At 41.4% G+C, this 24,683-nt stretch overlaps 2 protein-coding genes and 1 long non-coding RNA gene across 3 annotated transcripts; all 3 read left to right on the top strand.

The window, feature by feature from the left end:
- Positions 1 to 846: 846 nt before the first annotated feature.
- LOC307020707 (tripartite motif-containing protein 16-like) lies at positions 847 to 2,761 on the top strand (the record flags this gene model as incomplete). Its single annotated transcript, XM_079652239.1, has 1 exon — positions 847 to 2,761. One exon carries the CDS (start codon positions 847 to 849, stop codon positions 2,503 to 2,505), a length of 1,659 nt encoding a protein of 552 aa, XP_079508365.1. The 3' UTR covers positions 2,506 to 2,761.
- A 9,926-nt stretch (positions 2,762 to 12,687) lies between these two features.
- On the top strand, positions 12,688 to 14,459 carry LOC307019612 (tripartite motif-containing protein 16-like; the record flags this gene model as incomplete). Its single annotated transcript, XM_079650613.1, has 1 exon — positions 12,688 to 14,459. The coding sequence occupies one exon, from the start codon at positions 12,688 to 12,690 to the stop codon at positions 14,344 to 14,346; it is 1,659 nt and encodes a 552-aa protein (XP_079506739.1). The 3' UTR covers positions 14,347 to 14,459.
- Positions 14,460 to 15,457: 998 nt separating this feature from the next.
- LOC307017520 lies at positions 15,458 to 16,453 on the top strand. Its single transcript, XR_013802208.1, has 2 exons — positions 15,458 to 15,997; positions 16,269 to 16,453. It is a non-coding gene; the product is annotated as an uncharacterized lncRNA (long non-coding RNA).
- Positions 16,454 to 24,683: the final 8,230 nt, after the last annotated feature.

A 24,683-nucleotide genomic window follows, 5' to 3' on the forward strand; every position in this document is an offset into this window, starting at 1 on the left:
ATGTAAACTTTAGTCTAAATATTTATTGAATATCGATATTGATGTATTTGTATGTTGTTGTTTCTCTTGTAAAGCATGAGAGAGGGAAAGCACCAGAGCTTCTTTCATCGTATATATTTTATTCTAAAGGTCTTTTATTTGTATCTAAGTCTCAATGTGTTGAATGCATAAAGGACATTTTGAAGAAGGAAACCAAACACATCAAAAGAAAAGCTAGCAGGTTGAGTTTGTAATAAATGGGGTTTCTATTTTCAAGATGTGAGATGAGTGCCACCTTTACGTGTCTGTAAAAAATAAAATGTTGGGGTTTTTCTTGTTAAAAAAAGAGCTAAGAGGACAAAATCTCAGTCTTATGTTTTCTTAATCTAAAAAATATCTCTAAATTATTTTTTCTGAAACAAGATATTTTCATTTTAAATGTATTTTTAGGATTAAGAAAATAATAATGAATTCAGATTTTCTATTATTTTCAGAAAAACATGTGATCATCTTTTAGTAAACCCTGCACATGTTTCGTCAGGTTGGTGAAGATTTCCCTTCATTTGCATGTGTTTTGCAAACACACCCTGCCTCTCACACAAAGCTTTGTTGAAAGCAGTTAAATCTGTTCCCCTTGATTCCTGCTCCCAAACACACTGAGCTGCACCCTATCAAGGCATTTGAATATTCCCGCCCCTTCACAGGTTGGCAACATGTTAAAAGAGAAAGCTGTTTCCTCATTCTTTGCATTGACTGAGCAAAAGCAGGAGGAGAGGAGATTTGTTGTCCGTCAGAGATTGTTTCTGTTCAGAGAAAGTGGATATTTGACCTTATGTCTGCAGTCCGTGACTATCACTGAGAGGTGAGATGAGGCAGAAAGGAGTTCAGCTGGACCGGGAAACCTTCTCTTGTTCCATCTGTCTGGATCTACTGAAGGATCCGGTGGCTATTCCCTGTGGACACAGCTACTGCATGGACTGTATCAAACGCCACTGGGATAGAGAGGATAAGAAGAAAGTCTATAGCTGCCCTCAGTGTAGAAGGAGCTTCAAACCGAGGCCTGTCCTGCTGAAGAACACCATGTTAGCAGATTTAGTGGAGAAGCTGAAGAAGCCTGGACTTGAAGAAGATCCTGCTGATCACTGCTATGCTGGAGCTGAAGATGTGGCCTGTGATTTCTGCACTGGGAGGAAACTGAGAGCCTGTAAGTCCTGCCTCATCTGTCTTTTATCTTATTGTGAGAAACACCTCCAGTCTCATTTTGACGTAGCTCAATTAAAGAAACACAAGCTGGTGGAGCCCTCCAAGAAGCTCCAGGAGAACATCTGCTCTCGCCACGAAGAGGTGATGAAGCTGTTCTGCCGCACTGATCAGCAGAGTATCTGTTCTCTCTGCTCTGTGGACGAACACAAAGGACACGACACGGTGTCAGCTGCAGCAGAGAGGACTGAGAGGCAGAGAGAGCTGGAGGGGAGTCGACTAAACATCCAGCAGAGAATCCAGGACGGAGAGAAGGAGGTGAAGCTGCTTCAGCAGGAGGTGAAGGCCTTCAATGGCTCTGCTGATAAAGCAGTGGAGGACAGTGAGGAGATGTTCACTGAGCTGATCCGTCTGATGGAGAAAAGAAGCTCTGATGTGAAGCAGCAGCTCAGATCCCAGCAGAAGAGAGAAGTGAGTCGAGCCAAAGAGTTTCAGAAGAAGCTGAAGCAGGAGATCTCTGAGCTGAAGAGGAGAGACGCTGAGCTGAAGCTGCTCTCTCACACAGAGGATCACAACCAGTTTCTGCTCAGCTACCCCTCCTCACTGCCAGCCCTCAGTGAAGCTACACACTCCTCCAGCTTCAACATCCTTCCTCTGAGCTACTTTGAGGACGTGACGGTGGCCCTGTCAGCAGTCAGAGACAAACTACAGGACGTCCTGAGAGAGGAATGGACAAACGTCTCACCGACTGAAGTGGATGTTTTACTGCCAGCAGCAGAGCCCACCACCAGAGCTGGGTTCTTAAGATATTCACAGGAGATCACTCTGGATCCAAACACAGCACACACAGAGCTGTTATTATCTGAGGGGAGCAGAAAAGTAACATTCATGAAAGAACAGTCTTATTCTAGTCATCCAGACAGATTCACTGATTGGCCTCAGGTCCTGAGTAGAGAGAGTCTGACTGGACGTTGTTACTGGGAGGTGGAGCGGAGAGGGAGAGCAGTTTTTGTTTCAGTCTCATACAAGAATATCCGCAGAGCAGGGGATGGGACTGAATGTTTATTTGGATACAATGACAAATCCTGGGCGTTAGAGTTTAAACAAAACAGTTATTCATTTACTTACAACAATAGCAAAATTCCCGTCTCAGGTCCTCTGTCCTCCAGAGTAGGAGTGTACCTGGATCACAGAGCAGGTATTCTGTCCTTCTACAGCGTCTCTGAAACCATGACTCTCCTCCACAGAGTCCAGACCACATTCACTCAGCCGCTACATGCTGGACTTTTGGTTTGTGACGCAGCTGAGTTGTGTAAACTGAAATAGCCTGAATTCATTTGAGGAACTCTTCTACTTCTTAAACTCTTTGTGTGTCCATCATTGTTGCTGAGAGCTGAGTGTTCATGTCTTCACTGCACAGAGATCAGCTGTCAATCAAACATTATGGGATGTGATTTAACATCTTCTCATGAGTTGTTCTGTAGATGTTGGAGTTTCTTCAGGCGGCGCTCCTTCCTGTGTCTGTTTAGCCATGGAGGCTGTCACTGCTCAGGAGGATTTCTGTTAACCTCAACTGATATTTCTCCGCATGGAAATGTAAACTTTGCTCTAAATATTTGTTGAATATCGATATTGATTTATTTTTATTTTGTTGTTTCTCTTGTAAATCATGAGAGAGAGAAAGCAACAGAGCTTCTTTCATTGTAGATATTTTATTCTAAATATATTCAATTTTTTACTAAGTCTCAATGTGTTGAATGCATAAAGGACATTTTGAAGAAGGAAATAACACACATTAAAAGAAAAGCCAGCAGGATGAGTTTGCAATAAATTGTGTTTCTATATTCAAGATGTGAGATGAGTGCCACATTTACTTGTCTCTAAAAAATAACATGTTGGGATTTTTCTTGTTAATAAAAGAGCTCTGAGGAAAAATGTCAGTCTTGTGTTTATTTTTCTGAAACAAGATATTCGCATTTTTTTTAATTTAGGAAAATAGTATAAAATTCAGATTTTATTTTATTTTCCGAAAAACATGGGAAAATATTTTAGTAAACCCTGCACATGTTTCGTCAGGTTGGTGTAGATGTTTCTTCATTTGCATGTGTTTTGGCACATTGCTGTTAATATGTTTCATTGTTATTGAAGCTGCAGCACGTTACTCCTGATGTAAGTGTTTGGTCCGTTGTGGCGCGATTGCACCTGCCGGCCACCGTAGTTTGTACATCTGAAACTTAATCATCGAGTTTAAAGTAATACAATGTAAAATCAGGGGCGGCGCCAGGGGGTTGCTGGCAGTTGCTATAGCAACTCCAGGAATTGGCCTAGCAACGGCTTAGCAACCCCATTGTTTTGTAATGAAAAAAATGTATCTATATATATTTACACATTCTCGCGAGATCTTTCTGGGGTCTTTGTAAGTTAAAGCGCGAATTCTAGGTATGTGAAGTGAACACACAGATCGAAAATGGAAAAATGTCTAACAAATCAGCGAAAACGACCGCGATCTCAAACGGAGCCGGTCCAGCCGGACAACCCTACTATCCACAAGGATCCCGATGTTACTATTACCAATGATAACCGGGAGGATTGGGACCACGAAGAACAGGTGCCCCCGGCCCGCCGACTGACCCACTGCCCCCGCAGCAGCAGGAACAGCTAGCTGCTACGGCGAGCTGCAGTGGAACCAGCGGAGCTAGCGCTGCTCCCCGACCCCTCCACACCGTAATTGACATCAGCCAGTCAGCCTCTGATGGACCAAGACGTCCCATGCTTAGAAAATACCCGACCAAGAAGTACGGACTGCAAATGCGGTCCTTCAATCGCCGATGGTACGAGCAATACACTTGGCTCGAGTACTCAGTGTCTATGGACGGTGTATTTTGTTTTGCCTGCAGGCATTTTGCTCACGAAGGACGCCGCGGTTCCATAACAGGGTGTCCGCGGGGTCTTAAAAAGTATTAAAAGTTGATAAATCAATTTAGCGAAAATTAAGGCTATTAAAAAGTATTAAACGGCATTTTCCAAGGTATTAAGAAGGTTCACAGCAACAATTTACTGAAACGACATGTCGGGAAGCCCCACAAGGCGGCCCCATGCATAGCGCGCCGTAAAATGCTGCTTATTATTTTAAGTTTCGTTGCCTTGCTCCGCTCTGTGTTTGTGTGTGTGTGGGGGGGGGGGGGGGGGGTCATTTTCTGATAACGATGAAAGAGCCCGCCTCCCTCTCCCCACGTCTCCTGCTGCTGCTGGGCTGTCAGAAGAGGGGGAGGAAAAGAGAGGCAGTCACCGTTTATTAAATATTATTATATTATTATACAGAGAACAGAGTCGTTATCAATTTGTTTTAAAGCTCAATAAATGACAAAGAAGACCTCTCACCGGCACTTTCCTAATTTTGTACGGAAGATTTAAACTTTAAAGGACATGTTGACCGGCGGAACATTTTTTTTAAGGAAGCTCTGCCGTACGGTCCCCTCGTTCCTTGGAAGAGGCGGAGAGGTGGGTGTTTTTCATCTGCTGGTGGACTACCTGAGAGATACAGCAGGAGAACACGCCGTCCACCGCGGAGAATAAACAGAAGGGCAACCATGGCAACCATGCTCCGGGGTCTTCTTCGCTGCTTTTGGTGTATTTCGGGCGGCAGCAGCGCCACTTACAGGCCTGACATATGTACTACATCGTTTCCAGCATTTCCAGCGGTCTAGTGGTCTAGTGTGAACGGACACGTTAATGAATCGAAAGCGTGTGCCCAATTTAACCCCTGGGTATTTGTGAGGGTGCTCCTATATGGCATTACCCCGCTGAAGCTCACCAAAGTTTAACATATTTCATAGTTCAAAGTTTTGTCAATTGTTTTGTTTATTGGTCAAATACTGGTTTCTAATGTTTTCTGAGGAATTTTACTGGAATGAAAGAGCACAGAGTACAGAAGCAACAAAGCAGCATACTGCATTAAACCTTCACAGAGAGGTTGAAGTTCATGTGGAAAGGAGGCTTCAGTAGTCTGTCTGCACTCTGTTTAGTTTTACTATCTTACAATCAATATAGTCAATGTGAGGTAAAGTGTGTTGCCAATGTAACCGGTTAGAACTCAAAGTTGCGATGAGGTCTTAAAATGTATGGAAAGGGTCTTAAAAAAGGTCTTAAAAGGTATTAAATTTGACTTCAGGATTCCTGCATATACCCTGCATAAAGAAACCGCCTTTACCCATGACGGATTTAGCACCTGGGTTAAAGATACGCAGTCATTCCTTACACATGATGTGAGCAGTGGACATAAATGTGCCATGGATGCATGGTCTGAATTTAAAGTAAGGAAAGAGAGTGGCTCAAAAATCAGCAACGCACTCAGCGAGGGACATTCAAAAACTGTATGTGAAAACAGGGAATATATGCGGGCAGTTGTGGAAGCATTGCGTGACACTGCGTGTCAAACCATTGCACTACGGGGGCATAGGGAGAGTGAAGCAGCCAACAGGGGGAACTCATCGAACTTTTAGACCTGATTGGCAAGTTTGACAAAACTGTGGAGAAAAAAAAAATCTGACAATCCAAGAAATGCAAAGTACACACACCACGACATACAAGGTGAGCTAATTGAGCTGATATCAAATATGGTCAGGGATCAAATCAGCGGGGAAGTACAGGAAGCTGGAGTGTTTGCACTGATGGTGAATGAGAGCAAAGACGTGAGTAAAAAGGAGCAGGTGTCTGGCAGTGCGGTATATACATGACGATGGCATACAGGAGGAGTTCCTTCACTTCACCCCAGCTGATGGACTAGACGCAGATTCACTTTTGACAACGATCAAACAGACGCTCAGTAAATGCAACATTGATCACAACATGTGCATTGGCCAACGCTACGACGGTGCCGCTGTCATGTCGGGGTTTAATAATGGTGTGCAGGAGAGATTTCGGAAGGAGGTGCCACAGGCCCTTTATGTACATTGCCATGCCCACCGGCAAAATTTAGTTTTTGTTGACTGTGTCAAGAATGTAAGATCAGCAGGGGATTTTCAACTGGCCTCTGCTATGGATCTTGTTGAGTCGGTAATTACATCCCTCTCCCAGAAGAGAAATTAAAAATCATGGGAGGAAATTTTGGACAAAGCACACGCCCTCTCCACCAAGACTGGCATCCTCGTCAAGTTGAGACAAGAGCGACGTCAAACTCAGCCTGCGTGCCACCTACAGGAGTTTGTAGTTGATGCTCCAACAGGAAAACTTCCACCTCTCACCTCCTCTGATGACATCCGCAAGCACTGCTACTACCCTGTCATTGATAGACTTGTCAATGAAATGAAAAGGCGGTTTTCGTCTGAATCTTGTGGCTTGCTGCAGGCGACGTCTGCCTGAAATCCAACTCACAAGTCATTCCTTGAGCTGGAGCACCTATCACCCATGGCCCAGTATTATGGGGTAAAAACGGACAACCTGTCTGCAGAACTGCACCAAGTTCGACGGCTCCTTGACCGAAAAAAGCAGCAGCAGCAGGGACAAACTGTGAAAACCACGCACAAATTTCTCTCCCTTCTCCGGCCATACAAGGACGCATTTATTGATTTGCACAGACTTTTGTGTATATCGGTCACACTGCCTGTCACGTCTGCAAACTGCGAACGCAGCTTTTCTTGTTTACGGCGTGTGAAAAACTACATGAGGAGCAACAGCGGGGACTTGAGGAATAGCAATTTGGCTTTGCTGTCCATCAATGCAGAACGAGCAAGAGCCCTGGATGTGCAGGGGGTAATAGACGCGTTTGCTTTGAACCACAACAACAGACGCATTGTCCTGCTGTAACAGATGTGTAAGTGTTTGGTCCGTTGTGGCGCGATTGCACCTGCCGGCCACCGTAGTTTGTACATCTGAAACTTAATCATCGAGTTTAAAGTAATAACATGTCAAATACATTTCTTCTTGTTCTTCAGAGAGTGATAAAAACTGCTTCAACACTTTTTAGACCGTAAAACCGGGATGACATTGAAACGAGAGCTGAAAAAGCATCACGTTAGCAGATTTAGCAGAGAAACAGAAGAGTTGAAGAAGCTCCTGCTGATCACTGCAATGCTGGAGCTGAAGATGTGCCCTGTGTGGTGTGTTTGGCCTCTTATTGTGACAAACACCTCCAGTCTCATTGTGACACAGCTACATTTAAAAAACACAAGCTGGTGGAGCCCTCCAAGAAGCTGTAGTGCTGAGATAGATTTGGGTATCATCAGCATAGCAGTGGAAGTTGAGTCCGTGATGGCAGATGATCTGGCCAAGGGGTACCATGTAAATGGTGAACAGGAGGGGGCCAAGCATAAAGCCTTGGGGGACACCATGATTGACTGGGGCTGGAGGGGAATTCGAGTTATATCTGAAGCAATTTATGTTTCTGACAATGTGTAGTCAATTCCGCCCTTCAATGTAGCACAAATGTGAACTCTCATTACAGGAACAATACCGGAAACAGACGTAGGAAAGATCCTCAGCTCGCTGATTGGATGTTTGAGCCTCAATGGACGTTGGGATATGGTGTTTATGCGATGTGAAACAAACACAAACGGCTGATCAGTAATTATTATTTAGTTGTTGCAACAAACAATAATGGGAAGTGCATCACCAATCGCGGAAATGCCCCCGACAGTAGCAGTAATCACACAACATAATTATATAGCCACTGCAATGAACACACACACACATTTTCCCTAAGCATGTTTGACGCACACAAATGTTATCATGCAGCCTACCACACAAATGTCAAATGTTTTTCTCTCTGAAAGCTATACTTGTATATGTTTAAACATCAACATCTCATGATATCCTTAGGATGAGTTAACTAACAAAGGTTAACTGTTTTTATAACCTACTGTAAGGCCTTCTCTGAACTTCCTCTAACCTCGGTGTCAGCTCACTTAAAATGAATAGCCTACATCTATTGATAATTCAGAACGACCATTGTCTCTCTAACGTGTGTGACCCAACTCAGTAACACACATCATATGGAATACCATGTGATCTCTAATGAATATCATAAATATGCTGTATTAAACATTCTGCTATAACAATAGGGTGGTGGGACAAGTGTTCATTCTGTCTGGCTTAGCCTATTATCATACTAAAAGGAATGCATGCAGCACGCCCTTCCAGGTGTCCCGATGCAACAAGTATCTGAATCCTATTTACATTGTACACTTGAGTCACACGATACTACCTGGCTTAGCCTTATCATAACAAAAGGAATACCTACACCCATACATGCAGATAAACCAGATCAACAAGTCACACAATGCTGTCTGGCTAATGCTAACAGGCTAATTATCATACTAAAAGGGATACATCCAAGTGTCCCAAAACATTTCAGAAACTGTTTCTGCAAGAACCAGAGTTAAATGTATTTTTGTAAGTAATTAACTGATAAGATACAAATAGAGTTTAACATATTGCTAAAGATATAATTTCACATACTTTAATTAGAAATAATGTATTAATTTATTCAATTCTGTTGTTCATTCAAAATCTTAACAAAGGACACATTTAGAACTTAGTTATAGTGAATTATCAAAGACATTATATTTATATTAGAGTTGTATTTCTATATGTGAATAAAACAAAGAGATGTTGCTCATTTGAAGATTCTGAAGTTGTGTGAGTGTATGCTCCAGAGGGCAGGACCTATAAACACATGTAATACCCAATAGCATTGTGAAGTTGAACAAAAGGACCGTTAGACCGTGTAAATGGAGTCTTTAAAAAAACAAAAACATTTAATGACTTTTTTAGGATAGCTTAAAATAATATTGTAAAATTACAACAGTGGGCTTTACAGGGTTAACATCTTCTCATGAGTTGTTCTGTAGATGTTGGAGTTTCTTCAGGCGGCGCTCCTTCCTGTCTGTTTAGCCATGGAGGCTGTCACTGCTCAGGAGGATTTCTGTTAACCTCAACTGATATTTCTCCGCATGGAAATGTAAACTTTGCTCTAAATATTTGTTGAATATCGATATTGATGTATTTGTATGATGTTGTTTCTCTTGTAAATCATGAGAGAGAGAAAGCAACAGAGCTTCTTTCATTGTAGATATTTTATTCTAAATGTATTCAATTTTTTACAAAGTCTCAATGTGTTGAAAGCATAAAGGACATTTTGAAGAAGGAAATAACACACATTAAAAGAAAAGCCAGCAGGATGAGTTTGCAATAAATTGTGTTTCTAAGATGTGAGATGAGTGCCACATTTACTTGTCTCTAAAAAATAACATGTTGGAATTTTTCTTTTTAATAAAAGAGCTCTGAGGAAAAATGTCAGTGTTGTGTTTATTTTTTCTGAAACAAGATATTCGCATTTTTTAAATTTATTTTTAGGAAAATAATATTAAATTCAGATTTTATTTTATTTTCAGAAAAACATGGGAAAATATTTTAGTAAACCCTGCACATGTTTCGTCAGGTTGGTGTAGATTTCTCTTCATTTGCATGTGTTTTGGCACATTGCTGTTAATATGTTTCATTGTTATTGAAGCTGCAGCACGTTACTCCTGATGTAAGTGTTTGGGCCGTTGTGGCGCGATTGCACCTGCCGGCCACCGTAGTTTGTACATCTGAAACTTAATCATCGAGTTTAAAGTAATAACATGTCAAATACATTTCTTCTTGTTCTTCAGAGAGTGATAAAAACTGCTTCAACACTTTTTAGACCGTAAAACCGGGATGACTTTGAAACGAGAGCTGAAAAAGCATCACGTTAGCAGATTTAGCAGAGAAACAGAAGAGTTGAAGAAGCTCCTGCTGATCACTGCTATGCTGGAGCTGAAGATGTGTCCTGTGTGGTGTGTTTGGCCTCTTATTGTGACAAACACCTCCAGTCTCATTGTGACACAGCTACATTTAAAAAACACAAGCTGGTGGAGCCCTCCAAGAAGCTGTAGTGCTGAGATAGATTTGGGTATCATCAGCATAGCAGTGGAAGTTGAGTCCGTGATGGCAGATGATCTGGCCAAGGGGTACCATGTAAATGGTGAACAGGAGGGGGCCAAGCATAAAGCCTTGGGGGACACCATGATTGACTGGGGCTGGAGGGGAATTCGATTTATATCTGAAGCAATTTATGTTTCTGACAATGTGTAGTCAATTCCGCCCTTCAATGTAGCACAAATGTGAACTCTCATTACAGGAACAATACCGGAAACAGACGTAGGAAAGATCCTCAGCTCGCTGATTGGATGTTTTAGCCTCAATGGACGTTGGGATATGGTGTTTATGCGATGTGAAACAAACACAAATGGCTGATCAGTAATTATTATTTAGTTGTTGCAACAAAGAATAATGGGAAGTGCATCACCAATCGCGGAAATGCCCCCGACAGTAGCAGTAATCACACAACATAATTATATAGCCACTGCAATGAACACACACACATTTTCCCTAAGCATGTTTGACGCACACAAATGTTATCATGCAGCCTACCACACAAATGTCACATGTTTTTCTCTCTGAAAGCTATACTTGTATATGTTTAAACATCAACATCTCATGATATCCTTAGGATTAGTTAACTAACAAATGTTAACTGTTTTTATAACCTAAGGCCTTCTCTGAACTTCCTCTAACCTCGGTGTCAGCTCACTTAAAATGAATACATCTATTGATAATTCAGAACGACCATTGTCTCTCTAACGTGTGTGACCCAACTCAGTAACACACATCATATGGAATACCATGTGATCTCTAATGAATATCATAAATATGCTGTATTAAACATTCTGCTATAACAATAGGGTGGTGGGACAAGTGTTCATTCTGTCTGGCTTAGCCTATTATCATACTAAAAGGAATTTATGCAACACGCCCTTCCAGGTGTCCCGATGCAACAAGTATCTGAATCCTATTTACATTGTACACTTGAGTCACACGATACTACCTGGCTTAGCCTTATCACAACAAAAGGAATACCTACACCCATACATGCAGATAAACCAGATCAACAAGTCACACAATGCTGTCTGGCTAATGCTAACAGGCTAATTATCATACTAAAAGGGATACATCCAAGTGTCCCAAAACATTTCAGAAACTGTTTCTGCAAGAACCAGAGTTAAATGTATTTTTGTAAGTAATTAACTGATAAGATACAAGTAGAGTTTAACATATTGCTAAAGATATAGTTTCACATACTTTTATCAGAAATAATGTATTAATTTATTCAATTCTGTTGTTCATTCAAAATCTTAACAGGGGACACATTTAGAACTTAGTTATAGTGAATTATCAAAGACATTATATTTATATTAGAGTTGTATTTCTATATGTGAATAAAACAAAGAGATGTTGCTCATTTGAAGATTCAGAAGTTGTGTGAGTGCATGCTCCAGAGGGCAGGACCTATAAACACATGTAATACCCAATAGCATTGTGAGGCTGACCAAAGGACCGTTAGACCGTGTAAATGGAGTCTTTAAAAAAACAAAAACATTTACTGACTTTTTTAGGATAGCTTAAAATAATGTTGTAAAATTAGAACAGTGGGCTTTACAGGGTTAACATCTTCTCATGAGTCGTTCTGTAGATGTTGGAGTTTCTTCAGGCGGCGCTCCTTCCCGTGTCTGTTTCGCCATGGAGGCTGTCACTGCTCAGGAGGATTTCTGTTAACCTCAACTGATATTTATCTGCATGGAAATGTAAACTTTAGTCTAAATATTTGTTGAATATCGATATTGATGTATTTGTATGTTGTTGTTTCTCTTGTAAAGCATGAGAGAGGGAAAGCACCAGAGCTTCTTTCATTGTAGATATTTTATTCTAAAGGTCTTTTATTTGTGTCTAAGTCTCAATGTGTTGAATGCATAAAGGACATTTTGAAGCAGGAAACCAAACACATTTAAAGAAAAGCCAGCAGGTTGAGTTTGTAATAAATGGTGTTTCTATTTTCAAGATGTGAGATGAGTGCCACCTTTACATGTCTGTAAAAAATAAAATGTTGGGGTTTTTCTTGTTAAAAAAAGAGCTAAGAGGACAAAATCTCAGTCTTATGTTTTCTTAATCTAAAAAATATCTCTAAATAATTTTTTCTGAAACAAGATATTTTCATTTTAAATGTATTTTTAGGATTAAGAAAATAATAATGAATTCAGATTTTCTATTATTTTCAGAAAAACATGTGATCATCTTTTAGTAAACCCTGCACATGTTTCGTCAGGTTGGTGAAGATTTCCCTTCATTTGCATGTGTTTTGCAAACACACCCTGCCTCTCAAACAAAGCTTTGTTGAAAGCAGTTAAATCTGTTCCCCTTGATTCCTGCTCCCAAACACACTGAGCTGCACCCTATCAAGGTATTTGAATATTCCCGCCCCTTCACAGGTTGGCAACATGTTAAAACAGAAAGCTGTTTCCTCATTCTTTGCATTGACTGAGCAAAAGCAGGAGGAGAGGAGATTTGTTGTCCGTCAGAGATTGTTTCTGTTCAGAGAAAGTGGATATTTGACCTTCTGTCTGCAGTCCGTAACTATCACTGAGAGGTGAGATGAGGCAGAAAGGAGTTCAGCTGGACCGGGAAACCTTCTCTTGTTCCATCTGTCTGGATCTACTGAAGGATCCGGTGGCTATTCCCTGTGGACACAGCTACTGCATGGACTGTATCAAACGCCACTGGGATAGAGAGGATAAGAAGAAAGTCTACAGCTGCCCTCAGTGTCGGCAGAGCTTCAAACCGAGGCCTGTCCTGCTGAAGAACACCATGTTAGCAGATTTAGTGGAGAAGCTGAAGAAGCCTGGACTTGAAGAAGATCCTGCTGATCACTGCTATGCTGGAGCTGAAGATGTGGCCTGTGATTTCTGCACTGGGAGGAAACTGAGAGCCTGTAAGTCCTGCCTCATCTGTCTTTTATCTTATTGTGAGAAACACCTCCAGTCTCATTTTGACGTAGCTCAATTAAAGAAACACAAGCTGGTGGAGCCCTCCAAGAAGCTCCAGGAGAACATCTGCCCTCGCCACGAAGAGGTGATGAAGCTGTTCTGCCGCACTGATCAGCAGAGTATCTGTTCTCTCTGCTCTGTGGACGAACACAAAGGACACGACACGGTGTCAGCTGCAGCAGAGAGGACTGAGAGGCAGAGAGAGCTGGAGGGGAGTCGACTAAACATCCAGCAGAGAATCCAGGACGGAGAGAAGGAGGTGAAGCTGCTTCAGCAGGAGGTGAAGGCCTTCAATGGCTCTGCTGATAAAGCAGTGGAGGACAGTGAGAAGATGTTCACTGAGCTGATCCGTCTGATGGAGAAAAGAAGCTCTGATGTGAAGCAGCAGCTCAGATCCCAGCAGGAGAGAGAAGTGAGTCGAGCCAAAGAGTTTCAGAAGAAGCTGAAGCAGGAGATCTCTGAGCTGAAGAGAAGAGACGCTGAGCTGAAGCTGCTCTCTCACACAGAGGATCACAACCAGTTTCTGCTCAGCTACCCCTCCTCACTGCCAGCCCTCAGTGAAGCTACACACTCCTCCAGCTTCTACATCCTTCCTCTGAGCTACTTTGAGGACGTGACGGCGGCCCTGTCAGCAGTCAGAGACAAACTACAGGACGTCCTGAGAGAGGAATGGACAAACGTCTCACCGACTGAAGTGGATGTTTTACTGCCAGCAGCAGAGCCCACCACCAGAGCTGGGTTCTTAAGATATTCACAGGAGATCACTCTGGATCCAAACACAGCACACACAGAGCTGTTATTATCTGAAGGGAGCAGAAAAGTAACATTCATGAAAGAACAGTCTTATTCTAGTCACCCAGACAGATTCACTGATTGGCCTCAGGTCCTGAGTAGAGAGAGTCTGACTGGACGTTGTTACTGGGAGGTGGAGCGGAGAGGGAGAGCAGTTTTTGTTTCAGTCTCATACAAGAATATCCGCAGAGCAGGGGATGGTACTGAATGTTTATTTGGATACAATGACAAATCCTGGGCGTTAGAGTTTAAACAAAACAGTTATTCATTTACTTACAACAATAGCAAAATTCCCGTCTCAGGTCCTCTGTCCTCCAGAGTAGGAGTGTACCTGGATCACACAGCAGGTATTCTGTCCTTCTACAGCGTCTCTGAAACCATGACTCTCCTCCACAGAGTCCAGACCACATTCACTCAGCCGCTACATGCTGGACTTTTGGTTTGTGACGCAGCTGAGTTGTGTAAACTGAAATAGCCTGAATTCATTTGAGGAACTCTTCTACTTCTTAAACTCATTGTGTGTCCATCATTGTTGCTGAGAGCTGAGTGTTCATGTCTTCACTGCACAGAGATCAGCTGTCAATCAAACATGGGATGTGCTTTAACATCTTCTCATGAGTTGTTCTGTAGATGTTGGAGTTTCTTTAGGCGGCGCTCCTTCCTGTGTCTGTTTAGCCATGGAGGCTGTCACTGCTCAGGAGGATTTCTGTTAACCTCAACTGATATTTCTCCGCATGGAAATGTAAACTTTGCTCTAAATATTTGTTGAATATCGATATTGATTTATTTTTATTTTGTTGTTTCTCTTGTAAATCATGAGAGAGAGAAAGCAACAGAGCTTCTTTCATTGTAGATATTTTATTCTAAATGTATTCCATTTTTTACTAAGTCTCAATGTGTTGAAAGCATAAATGACATTTTGAAGAAGGAAATAACACGCATTAAAAGAAAAGCCAGCAGGATGAGTTTGCAATAAATTGTGTTTCTATTTTCAAGATGTGAGATGAGTGCCACATTTACTTGTCTCTAAAAAATAACATGTTGGGATTTTTCTTGTTAATAAAAGAGCTCTGAGGAAAAATGTCAGTGTTGTGTTTATTTTTCTGAAACAAGATATTCGCATTTTTTAAATGTATTTTTAGGAAAATAATATTAAATTCAGATTTTATTTTATTTGCAGAAAAACATGGGAAAATATTTTAGTAAACCCTGCACATGTTTCGTCAGGTTGGTGTAGATGTTTCTTCATTTGCATGTGTTTTGGCACATTGCTGTTAATATGTTTCATTGTTATTGAAGCTGCAGCACGTTACTCCTGATGTAAGTGTTTGGTCCGTTGTGGCGCGATTGCACCTGCCGGCCACCGTAGTTTGTACATCTGAAACTTCGAGTTTAAAGTAATACAATGTAAAATCAGGGGCGGCGCCAGGGGGTTGCTAGCAGTTGCTATAGCAACTCCAGGAAATGGCCTAGCAACGGCTTAGCAACCCCATTGTTTTGTAATGAAAAAAATGTATCTATATATATTTACACATTCTCGCGAGATCTTTCTGCGGTCTTTGTAAGTTAAAGCGCGAATTCTCAGTATGTGAAGTGAACACACAGATCGAAAATGGAAAAATGTCTAACAAGCCAGCGAAAACGACCGCGATCTCAAACGGAGCCGGTCCAGCCGGACAACCCTATTATCCACAAGGATCCCGATGTTACTATTACTAATGATAACCGGGAGGATTGGGACCACGAAGAACAGGTGCCCCCGGCCCGTCAACTGACCCACTGCCCCCGTAGCAGCAGGAACAGCTAGCTGCTACGGCGAGCTGCAGTGGAACCAGCGGAGCTAGCGCTGCTCCCCGACCCCTCCACACCGTAATTGACATCAGCCAGTCAGCCTCTGATGGACCAAGACGTCCCATGCTTAGAAAATACCCGACCAAGAAGTACGGACTGCAAATGCGGTCATTCAATCGCCGATGGTACGAGCAATACACTTGGCTCGAGTACTCAGTGACTATGGACGGTGTATTTTGTTTTGCCTGCAGGCATTTTGCTCACGAAGGACGCCGGTGTTCCGGATTAACTTGTTTCCCTATCAACTTGTTTCCCGATCAACTCGTTTCAGTGGGGTGCGTGGCTTTCGACTGAAATACACATTTCGATCGCTTTCTTCTGTCGTTTACATACATCTTTTGGTATATTTGGCTTCTTAGGAACACGTTGATGCACATCCAGTACCAGTGTTTGAGGTTGTGATTACGATGGCGATATCCGTGAATCAGTGAATACTTATTGTAAATCGCTTTGGATAAAAGCGTCAGCGAAATGCAATGTAATGTAATGTGATGTAACAGGCATCAACACAGCGACTTGATTTATTGTTCTCTGGTGATCTGTTAGGACGTGTTGAATGGAGAAGTCTTCATCTGTGTTAAACCGATCCTCCCACGGAACTGGGACCCGCCCAGGTTAAAATGTGACCCGCCTAGATTAAACTGTGACCCGCACATGTTAAACTGTTACGATTTCTGTGTTAAGTGTTCACTGTTCAAAACATTCACATCAATAAATCCTTTACTAACTATTATTGTTGTCAGTCTTACATTTGTATCATATATTATTATCAATATGATGTCAGGTTGCATTTCTGCTGCTATATCTTTGAAAAACCAGGTAACAGTCACATGTTATCTGGAAGAGTGCTGCACAATACCGTTTTTATAAGGGATACATGTGTGGTTAGTCTTTCATATTAAACATGATCGCTGGTAGATAGCCACAGAAATCGTAACACAATTGAACCTGGGCGGGTCACATTTTAACGTGGGCGGGTGCAGTTCCCTGGGAGGATCACAGTTTAACACAGATGAAGACTTCTCCACGCTGCTTTCAAACTGTGAGTAAACACCGTGTGCTTCACTTGGAGGCTGTCTGAAGGTATACACAGATGGACTTGGACATTAACTACGATATTCCGTAATAAGTCTGGCAACAATAGCTGGTTTAAATGATTTATTCAAGCAACTCGTTTGTCTTGTTGTAGTCCTCGCTGTTCGCGTCCGGATATCGCCATCGTAATCACAACCTCAAACACTGGTACTGGATGTGCATCAACGTGTTCCTAAGAAGCCAAATATACCAAAAGATGTATGTAAACGACAGAAGAAAGTGATCGAAATGTGTATTTCAGTCGAAAGCCACGCACCCCAATGAAACGAGTTGATCGGGAAACATGTTGATCGGGAAACAAGTTAATCCGGAACACCGGTTCCATAAAGAAACCGCCTTTACCCATGACGGATTTAGCACCTGGGTTAAAGATACGCAGTCATTCCTTACACAGGATGTGAGCAGTGGACATAAATGTGCCATGGATGCATGGTCTGAATTTAAAGTAAGGAAAGAGAGTGGCTCAAAAATCAGCAACGCATTCAGCGAGGGACATTCAAAAACTGTATGTGAAAACAGGGAATATATGCGGGCAGTTGTGGAAGCATTGCGTTACACTGCGTGTCAAACCATTGCACTACGGGGGCATAGGGAGAGTGAAGCAGCCAACAGGGGAAACTTCATCGAACTTTTAGACCTGATTGGCAAGTTTGACAAAACAGTGGATAAAAAAAAAATCTGACAATCCAAGAAATGCAAAGTAGGCTACACACACCACGACATACAAGATGAGCTAATTGAGCTGATATCAAATATGGTCAGGGATCAAATCAGCGGGGAAGTACAGGAAGCGGGAGTTTTTGCACTGATGGTGGATGAGAGCAAAGACGTGAGTAAAAAGGAGCAGGTGTCTGTGGCAGTGCGGTATATACATGACGATGGCATAAAGGAGGAGCTCCTTCACTTCACCCCAGCTGATGGACTAGTCACTAGACGCAGATTCACTTTTGACAACGATCAAACAGACGCTCAGTAAATGCAACATTGATCACAACATGTGTATTGGCCAATGCTACGACGGTGCCGCTGTCATGTCGGGGTGTAATAACGGTGTGCAGGAGAGATTTCGGAAGGAGGTGCCACAGGCCCTTTATGTACATTGCCATGCCCACCGGCAAAATTTAGTTTTAGTTGACTGTGTCAAGAATGTAAGATCAGCAGGGGATTTTTTTGAAGTTGTGCAGATGCTGTATAATTTCTTTTCTGGCTCTGTTGTGCACAACATTTTCCATACAAAACAAAAGGAACTTGAACCAAAAGAAAAGCCAGTTGAACTAAAAAAGCTGTCGGACACTAGATGGGCTTGTCAGTATTCAGCACTGTGGGCCATTCAGAAAACCCTGCCAGCTATCTGTGCCACACTCGATGAGGTCATCACGCAGTCAAACGCTCGCAGGAAGACAGAAGCCAGAGCAGTGAAGGCACTGATAAACGGTCAGTTTGCTGTGCAACTCGCTCTATTTGAGGATATGTTTCGAGCCACCAAATTCTTGTCCGACCATTTACAGTCCCCAGATCTGCAACTGGCCTCTGCTACGGATCTTGTTGAGTCGGTAATTACATCCCTCTCCGAAAAGAGAAATGAAAAATCATGGGAGGAAATTTTGGACAAAGCACACGCCCTCTCCACCAAGACTGGCATCCTCGTCAAGTTGAGACAAGAGTGACGTCAGACTCAGCCTGCATGCCACCTACAGGAGTTTGTAGTTGATGCTCCAACAGGAAAACTTCCACCTCTCACCTCCTCTGATGACATCCGCAAGCACTGCTACTACCCTGTCATTGATAGACTTGTCAATGAAATGAAAAGGCGGTTTTCGTCTGAATCTTGTGGCTTGCTGCAGGGCACGTCTGCCTTAAATCCAACTCACAAGTCATTCCTTGAGCTGGAGCACCTATCACCCATGGCCCAGTATTATGGGGTAAAAACGGACAACCTGTATGCAGAACTGCACCAAGTTCGACGGCTCCTTGACCGAAAAAAGCAGCAGCAGCAGGGACAAACTGTGAAAACCACGCACAAATTTCTCTCCCTTCTCCGGCAATACCAGGACGCATTTATTGATTTGCACAGACTTTTGTGTATATCGGTCACACTGCCTGTCACGTCTGCAAACTGCGAACGCAGCTTTTCTTGTTTACGGCGTGTGAAAAACTACATGAGGAGCAACAGCGGGGACTTGAGGAATAGCAATTTGGCTTTGCTGTCCATCAATGCAGAACGAGCAAGAGCCCTGGATGTTCAGGAGGTAATAGACGCGTTTGCTTTGAACCACAACAACAGACGCATTGTCCTGCTGTAACAGATGTGACCCCTTGGTGTGTGTGTGTGTGTGTGTGTGTGTGTGTGTGTGTGTGTGTGTGTGTGTGTGTGTGTGTGTGTGTGTGTGTGTGTGTGTGTGTGTGTGTGTGTGTGTGTGTGTGTGTGTGTGTGTGTGTGTGTGTGTGTGTGATCAGATGTGCACAGTTTATTACATTGTAAAGTTAAGTTATATAGGCAATGTTGTTTGTGGGAGTTACACCTTCCAGGTGTGTGTGTGCGTTTTCCGGTGTGTGCAGGCAGGGAGTACGAGACGCTAGGAGTTGTGTTCGAGTGTGGGGAAAAGTGTTATACTATTGATTGGTTCTGTAAATAAAGAGAACGTTTTCGACATTGAAGGCTAGAGTGATCTGTGATCTTGAAAAGCGGTGAACGCTACAATATGAACAGGCTCGTGCTTGGCCCACTGGTATTGTTTGTTTATTTATTTTGAAAATTAACTAGCAACGCCGTGCTTTCATATAGCAACTGCTAAGCTACTGCAGCAAAAACATCCTGGCGCCGCCCATGTGTAAAATACATTTCTTCTTGTTCTTCAGAGAGTGATAAAAACTGCTTCAACACTTTTTAGACCGTAAAACCGGGATGACATTGAAACGAGAGCTGAAAAAGCATCACGTTAGCAGATTTAGCAGAGAAACAGAAGAGTTGAAGAAGCTCCTGCTGATCACTGCTATGCTGGAGCTGAAGATGTGTCCTGTGTGGTGTGTTTGGCCTCTTATTGTGAAAAACACCTCCAGCCTCATTGTGACACAGCTACATTTAAAAAACACAAGCTGGTGGAGCCCTCCAAGAAGCTGTAGTGCTGAGATAGATTTGGGTATCATCAGCATAGCAGTGGAAGTTGAGTCTGTGATGGCAGATGATCTGGCCAAGCGGTACCATGTAAATGGTGAACAGGAGGGGGCCAAGCATAAAGCCTTGGGGGACACCATGATTGACTGGGGCTGGAGGGGAATTTGAGTTATATCTGAAGCAATTTATGTTTCTGACAATGTGTAGTCAATTCCACCCTTCAATGTAGCACAAATGTGAACTCTCATTACAGAAACAATACCGGAAACAGACGTAGGAAAGATCCTCAGCTCGCTGATTGGATGTTTTAGCCTCAATGCACGTTGGGATATGGTGTTTATCCGATGTGAAACAAACACAAACAGCTGATCAGTAATTATTATTTAGTTGTTGCAACAAACAATAATGGGAAGTACATCACCAATCGCGGAAATGCCCCCGACAGTAGCAGTAATCACACAACATAATTATATAGCCACGGCAATGAACACACACACATTTTCCCTTTGACGCACACAAATGTTATCATGCAGCCTACCAAACAAATGTCACATGTTTTTCTCTCTGAAAGCTATACTTGTATATGTTTAAACATCAACATCTCCTGACATCCTTAGGATTAGTTAACTAACAAAGGTTAACTGTTTTTATAACCTAAGGCCTTCTCTGAACTTCCTCTAACCTCGGTGTCAGCTCACTTAAAATGAATACATGTATTGATAATTCAGAACGACCATTGTCTCTCTAACGTGTGTGACCCAACTCAGTAACACACATCATATGGAATACCATGTGATCTCTAATGAATATCATAAATATGCTGTATTAAACATGCTGCTATAACAATAGGGTGGTGGGACAAGTGTTCATTCTGTCTGGCTTAGCCTATTATCATACTAAAAGAAATGCATGCAGCACGCCCTTCCAGGTGTCCCAATGCAACAAGTATCTGAATCCTATTTACATTGTACACTTGAGTCACACGATACTACCTGGCTTAGCCTTATCATAACAAAAGGAATACCTACACCCATACATGCAGATAAACCAGATCAACAAGTCACACAATGCTGTCTGGCTAATGCTAACAGGCTAATTATCATACTAAAAGGGATACATCCAAGTGTCCCAAAACATTTCAGAAACTGTTTCTGAAGAACCAGAGTTAAATGTATTTTTGTAAGTAATGAACTGATAAGATACAAGTAGAGTTTAACATATTGCTAAAGATATAATTTCACATACTTTAATTAGAAATAATGTATTAATTTATTCAATTCTGTTGTTCATTCAAAATCTTAACAAAGGACACATTTATAACTTAGTTATAGTGAATTATCAAATACATTATATTTATATTAGAGTTTTATTTCTATATGTGAATAAAACAAAGAGATGTTGCTTGTTTGAAGATTCTGAAGTTGTGTGAGTGTAAGCTTCCGGGGGCAGGACCTATAAACACATGTAATACCCAATAGCATTGTGAGGCTGACCAAAGGACCGTTAGACCGTGTAAATGGAGTCTTTAAAAAAAAAAAAACATTTACTGACTTTTTTAGGATAGCTTAAAGTAATATTGTAAAATTACAACAGTGGGCTTTACAGGGTTAACATCTTCTCATGAGTCGTTCTGTAGATGTTGGAGTTTCTTCAGGCGGCGCTCCTTCCCGTGTCTGTTTAGCCATGGAGGCTGTCACTGCTCAGGAGGATTTTTGTTAACCTCAACTGATATTTCTTTGCATGGAAATGTAAACTTTGCTCTAAATATTTGTTGAATATCGATATTGATTTATTTGTATGTTGTTGTTTCTCTTGTAAATCATGAGAGAGGGAAAGCACCAGAGCTTCTTTCATTGTAAATATTTTATTCTGAATGTATTCGATTTTTTACTAAGTCTCAATGTGTTGAAAGCATAAAGGACATTTTGAAGAAGGAAATAACACACATTAAAAGAAAAGCCAGCAGGATGAGTTTGCAATAAATTGTGTTTCTATTTTCAAGATGTGAGATGAGTGCCACATTTACTTGTCTCTAAAAAATAACATGTTGGGATTTTTCTTGTTAATAAAAGAGCTATGAGGAAAAATGTCAGTGTTGTGTTTATTTTTTCTGAAACAAGATATTCGCATTTTTTTAATTTATTTTTAGGAAAATAATATTAAATTCAGATTTTATTTTATTTTCCGAAAAACATGGGAAAATATTTTAGTAAACCCTGCACATGTTTCGTCAGGTTGGTGTAGATGTTTCTTCATTTGCATGTGTTTTGGCACATTGCTGTTAATATGTTTCATTGTTATTGAAGCTGCAGCACGTTACTCCTGATGTAAGTGTTTGGGCCGTTGTGGCGCGATTGCACCTGCCGGCCACCGTAGTTTGTACATCTGAAACTTAATCATCGAGTTTAAAGTAATAAAATGTCAAATACATTTCTTCTTGTTCTTCAGAGAGTGATAAAAACTGCTTCAACACTTTTTAGACCGTAAAACCGGGATGACATTGAAACGAGAGCTGAAAAAGCATCACGTTAGCAGATTTAGCAGAGAAACAGAAGAGTTGAAGAAGCTCCTGCTGATCACTGCTATGCTGGAGCTGAAGATGTGTCCTGTGTGGTGTGTTTGGCCTCTTATTGTGACAAACACCTCCAGCCTCATTGTGACACAGCTACATTTAAAAAACACAAGCTGGTGGAGCCCTCCAAGAAGCTGTAGTGCTGAGATAGATTTGGGCATCATCAGCAGAGCAGTGGAAGTTGAGTCCGTGATGGCAGATGATCTGGCCAAGGGGTACCATGTAAATGGTGAACAGGAGGGGGCCAAGCATAAAGCCTTGGGGGACACCATGATTGACTGGGGCTGGAGGGGAATTTGAGTTATATCTGAAGCAATTTATGTTTCTGACAATGTGTAGTCAATTCCACCCTTCAATGTAGCACAAATGTGAACTCTCATTACAGGAACAATACCGGAAACAGACGTAGGAAAGATCCTCAGCTCGCTGATTGGATGTTTTAGCCTCAATGCACGTTGGGATATGGTGTTTATGCGATGTGAAACAAACACATATAGCTGATCAGTAATTATTATTTAGTTGTTGCAACAAACAATAATGGGAAATACATCACCAATCGCGGAAATGCCCCCGACAGTAGAAGTAATCACACAACATAATTATATAGCCACGGCAATGAACACACACACATTTTCCCTTTGACGCACACAAATGTTATCATGCAGCCTACCACACAAATGTCACATGTTTTTCTCTCTGAAAGCTATACTTGTATATGTTTAAACATCAACATCTCATGACATCCTTAGGATTAGTTAACTAACAAAGGTTAACTGTTTTTATAACTTAAGGCCTTCTCTGAACTTCCTCTAACCTCGGTGTCAGCTCACTTAAAATGAATACATCTATTGATAATTCAGAACGACCATTGTCTCTTTAACGTGTGTGACCCAACTCAGTAACACACATCATATGGAATACCATGTGATCTCTAATGAATATCATAAATATGCTGTATTAAACATGCTGCTATAACAATAGGGTGGTGGGACAAGTGTTCATTCTGTCTGGCTTAGCCTATTATCATACTAAAAGGAATTTATGCAGCACGCCCTTCCAGGTGTCCCAATGCAACAAGTATCTGAATCCTATTTACATTGTACACTTGAGTCACACGATACTACCTGGCTTAGCCTTATCATAACAAAAGGAATACCTACACCCATACATGCAGATAAACCAGATCAACAAGTCACACAATGCTGTCTGGCTAATGCTAACAGGCTAATTATCATACTAAAAGGGATACATCCAAGTGTCCCAAAACATTTCAGAAACTGTTTCTGCAAGAACCAGAGTTAAATGTATTTTTGTAAGTAATGAACTGATAAGATACAAGTAGAGTTTAACATATTGCTACAGATATAATTTCACATACTTTTATCAGAAATAATGTATTAATTTATTCAATTCTGTTGTTCATTCAACATCTTAACAAAGGACACATTTATAACTTAGTTATAGTGAATTATCAAAGATATTATATTTATATTAGAGTTTTATTTCTATATGTGAATAAAACAAAGAGATGTTGCTCGTTTGAAGATTCTGAAGTTGTGTGAGTGTATGCTCCAGAGGGCAGGACCTATAAACACATGTAATACCCAATAGCATTGTGAGGCTGACCAAAGGACCGTTAGACCGTGTAAATGGAGTCTTTAAAAAAACTAAAACATTTACTGACTTTTTTAGGATAGCTTAAAATAATGTTGTAAAATTACAACAGTGGGCTTTACAGGGTTAACATCTTCTCATGAGTTGTTCTGTAGATGTTGGAGTTTCTTCAGGCGGCGCTCCTTCCCGTGTCTGTTTAGCCATGGAGGCTGTCACTGCTCAGGAGGATTTCTGTTAACCTCAACTGATATTTCTCTGCATGGAAATGTAAACTTTGCTCGAAATATTTGTTGAATATCGATATTGATGTATTTGTATGTTGTTGTTTCTCTTGTAAAGCATGAGAGAGGGAAAGCACCAGAGCTTCTTTCATCGTATATATTTTATTCTAAAGGTCTTTTATTTGTGTCTAAGTCTCAATGTGTTGAATGCATAAAGGACATTTTGAAGCAGGAAACCAAACACATCAAAAGAAAAGCTAGCAGGTTGAGTTTGTAATAAATGGGGTTTCTATTTTCAAGATGTGAGATGAGTGCCACCTTTACATGTCTGTAAAAAATAAAAT

The sequence above is a fragment of the Notothenia rossii genome (assembly GCF_949606895.1).
Source record: "Notothenia rossii genome assembly, chromosome: 9".
In the NCBI taxonomy this organism is placed as follows: Eukaryota; Metazoa; Chordata; class Actinopteri; order Perciformes; family Nototheniidae; genus Notothenia; species Notothenia rossii.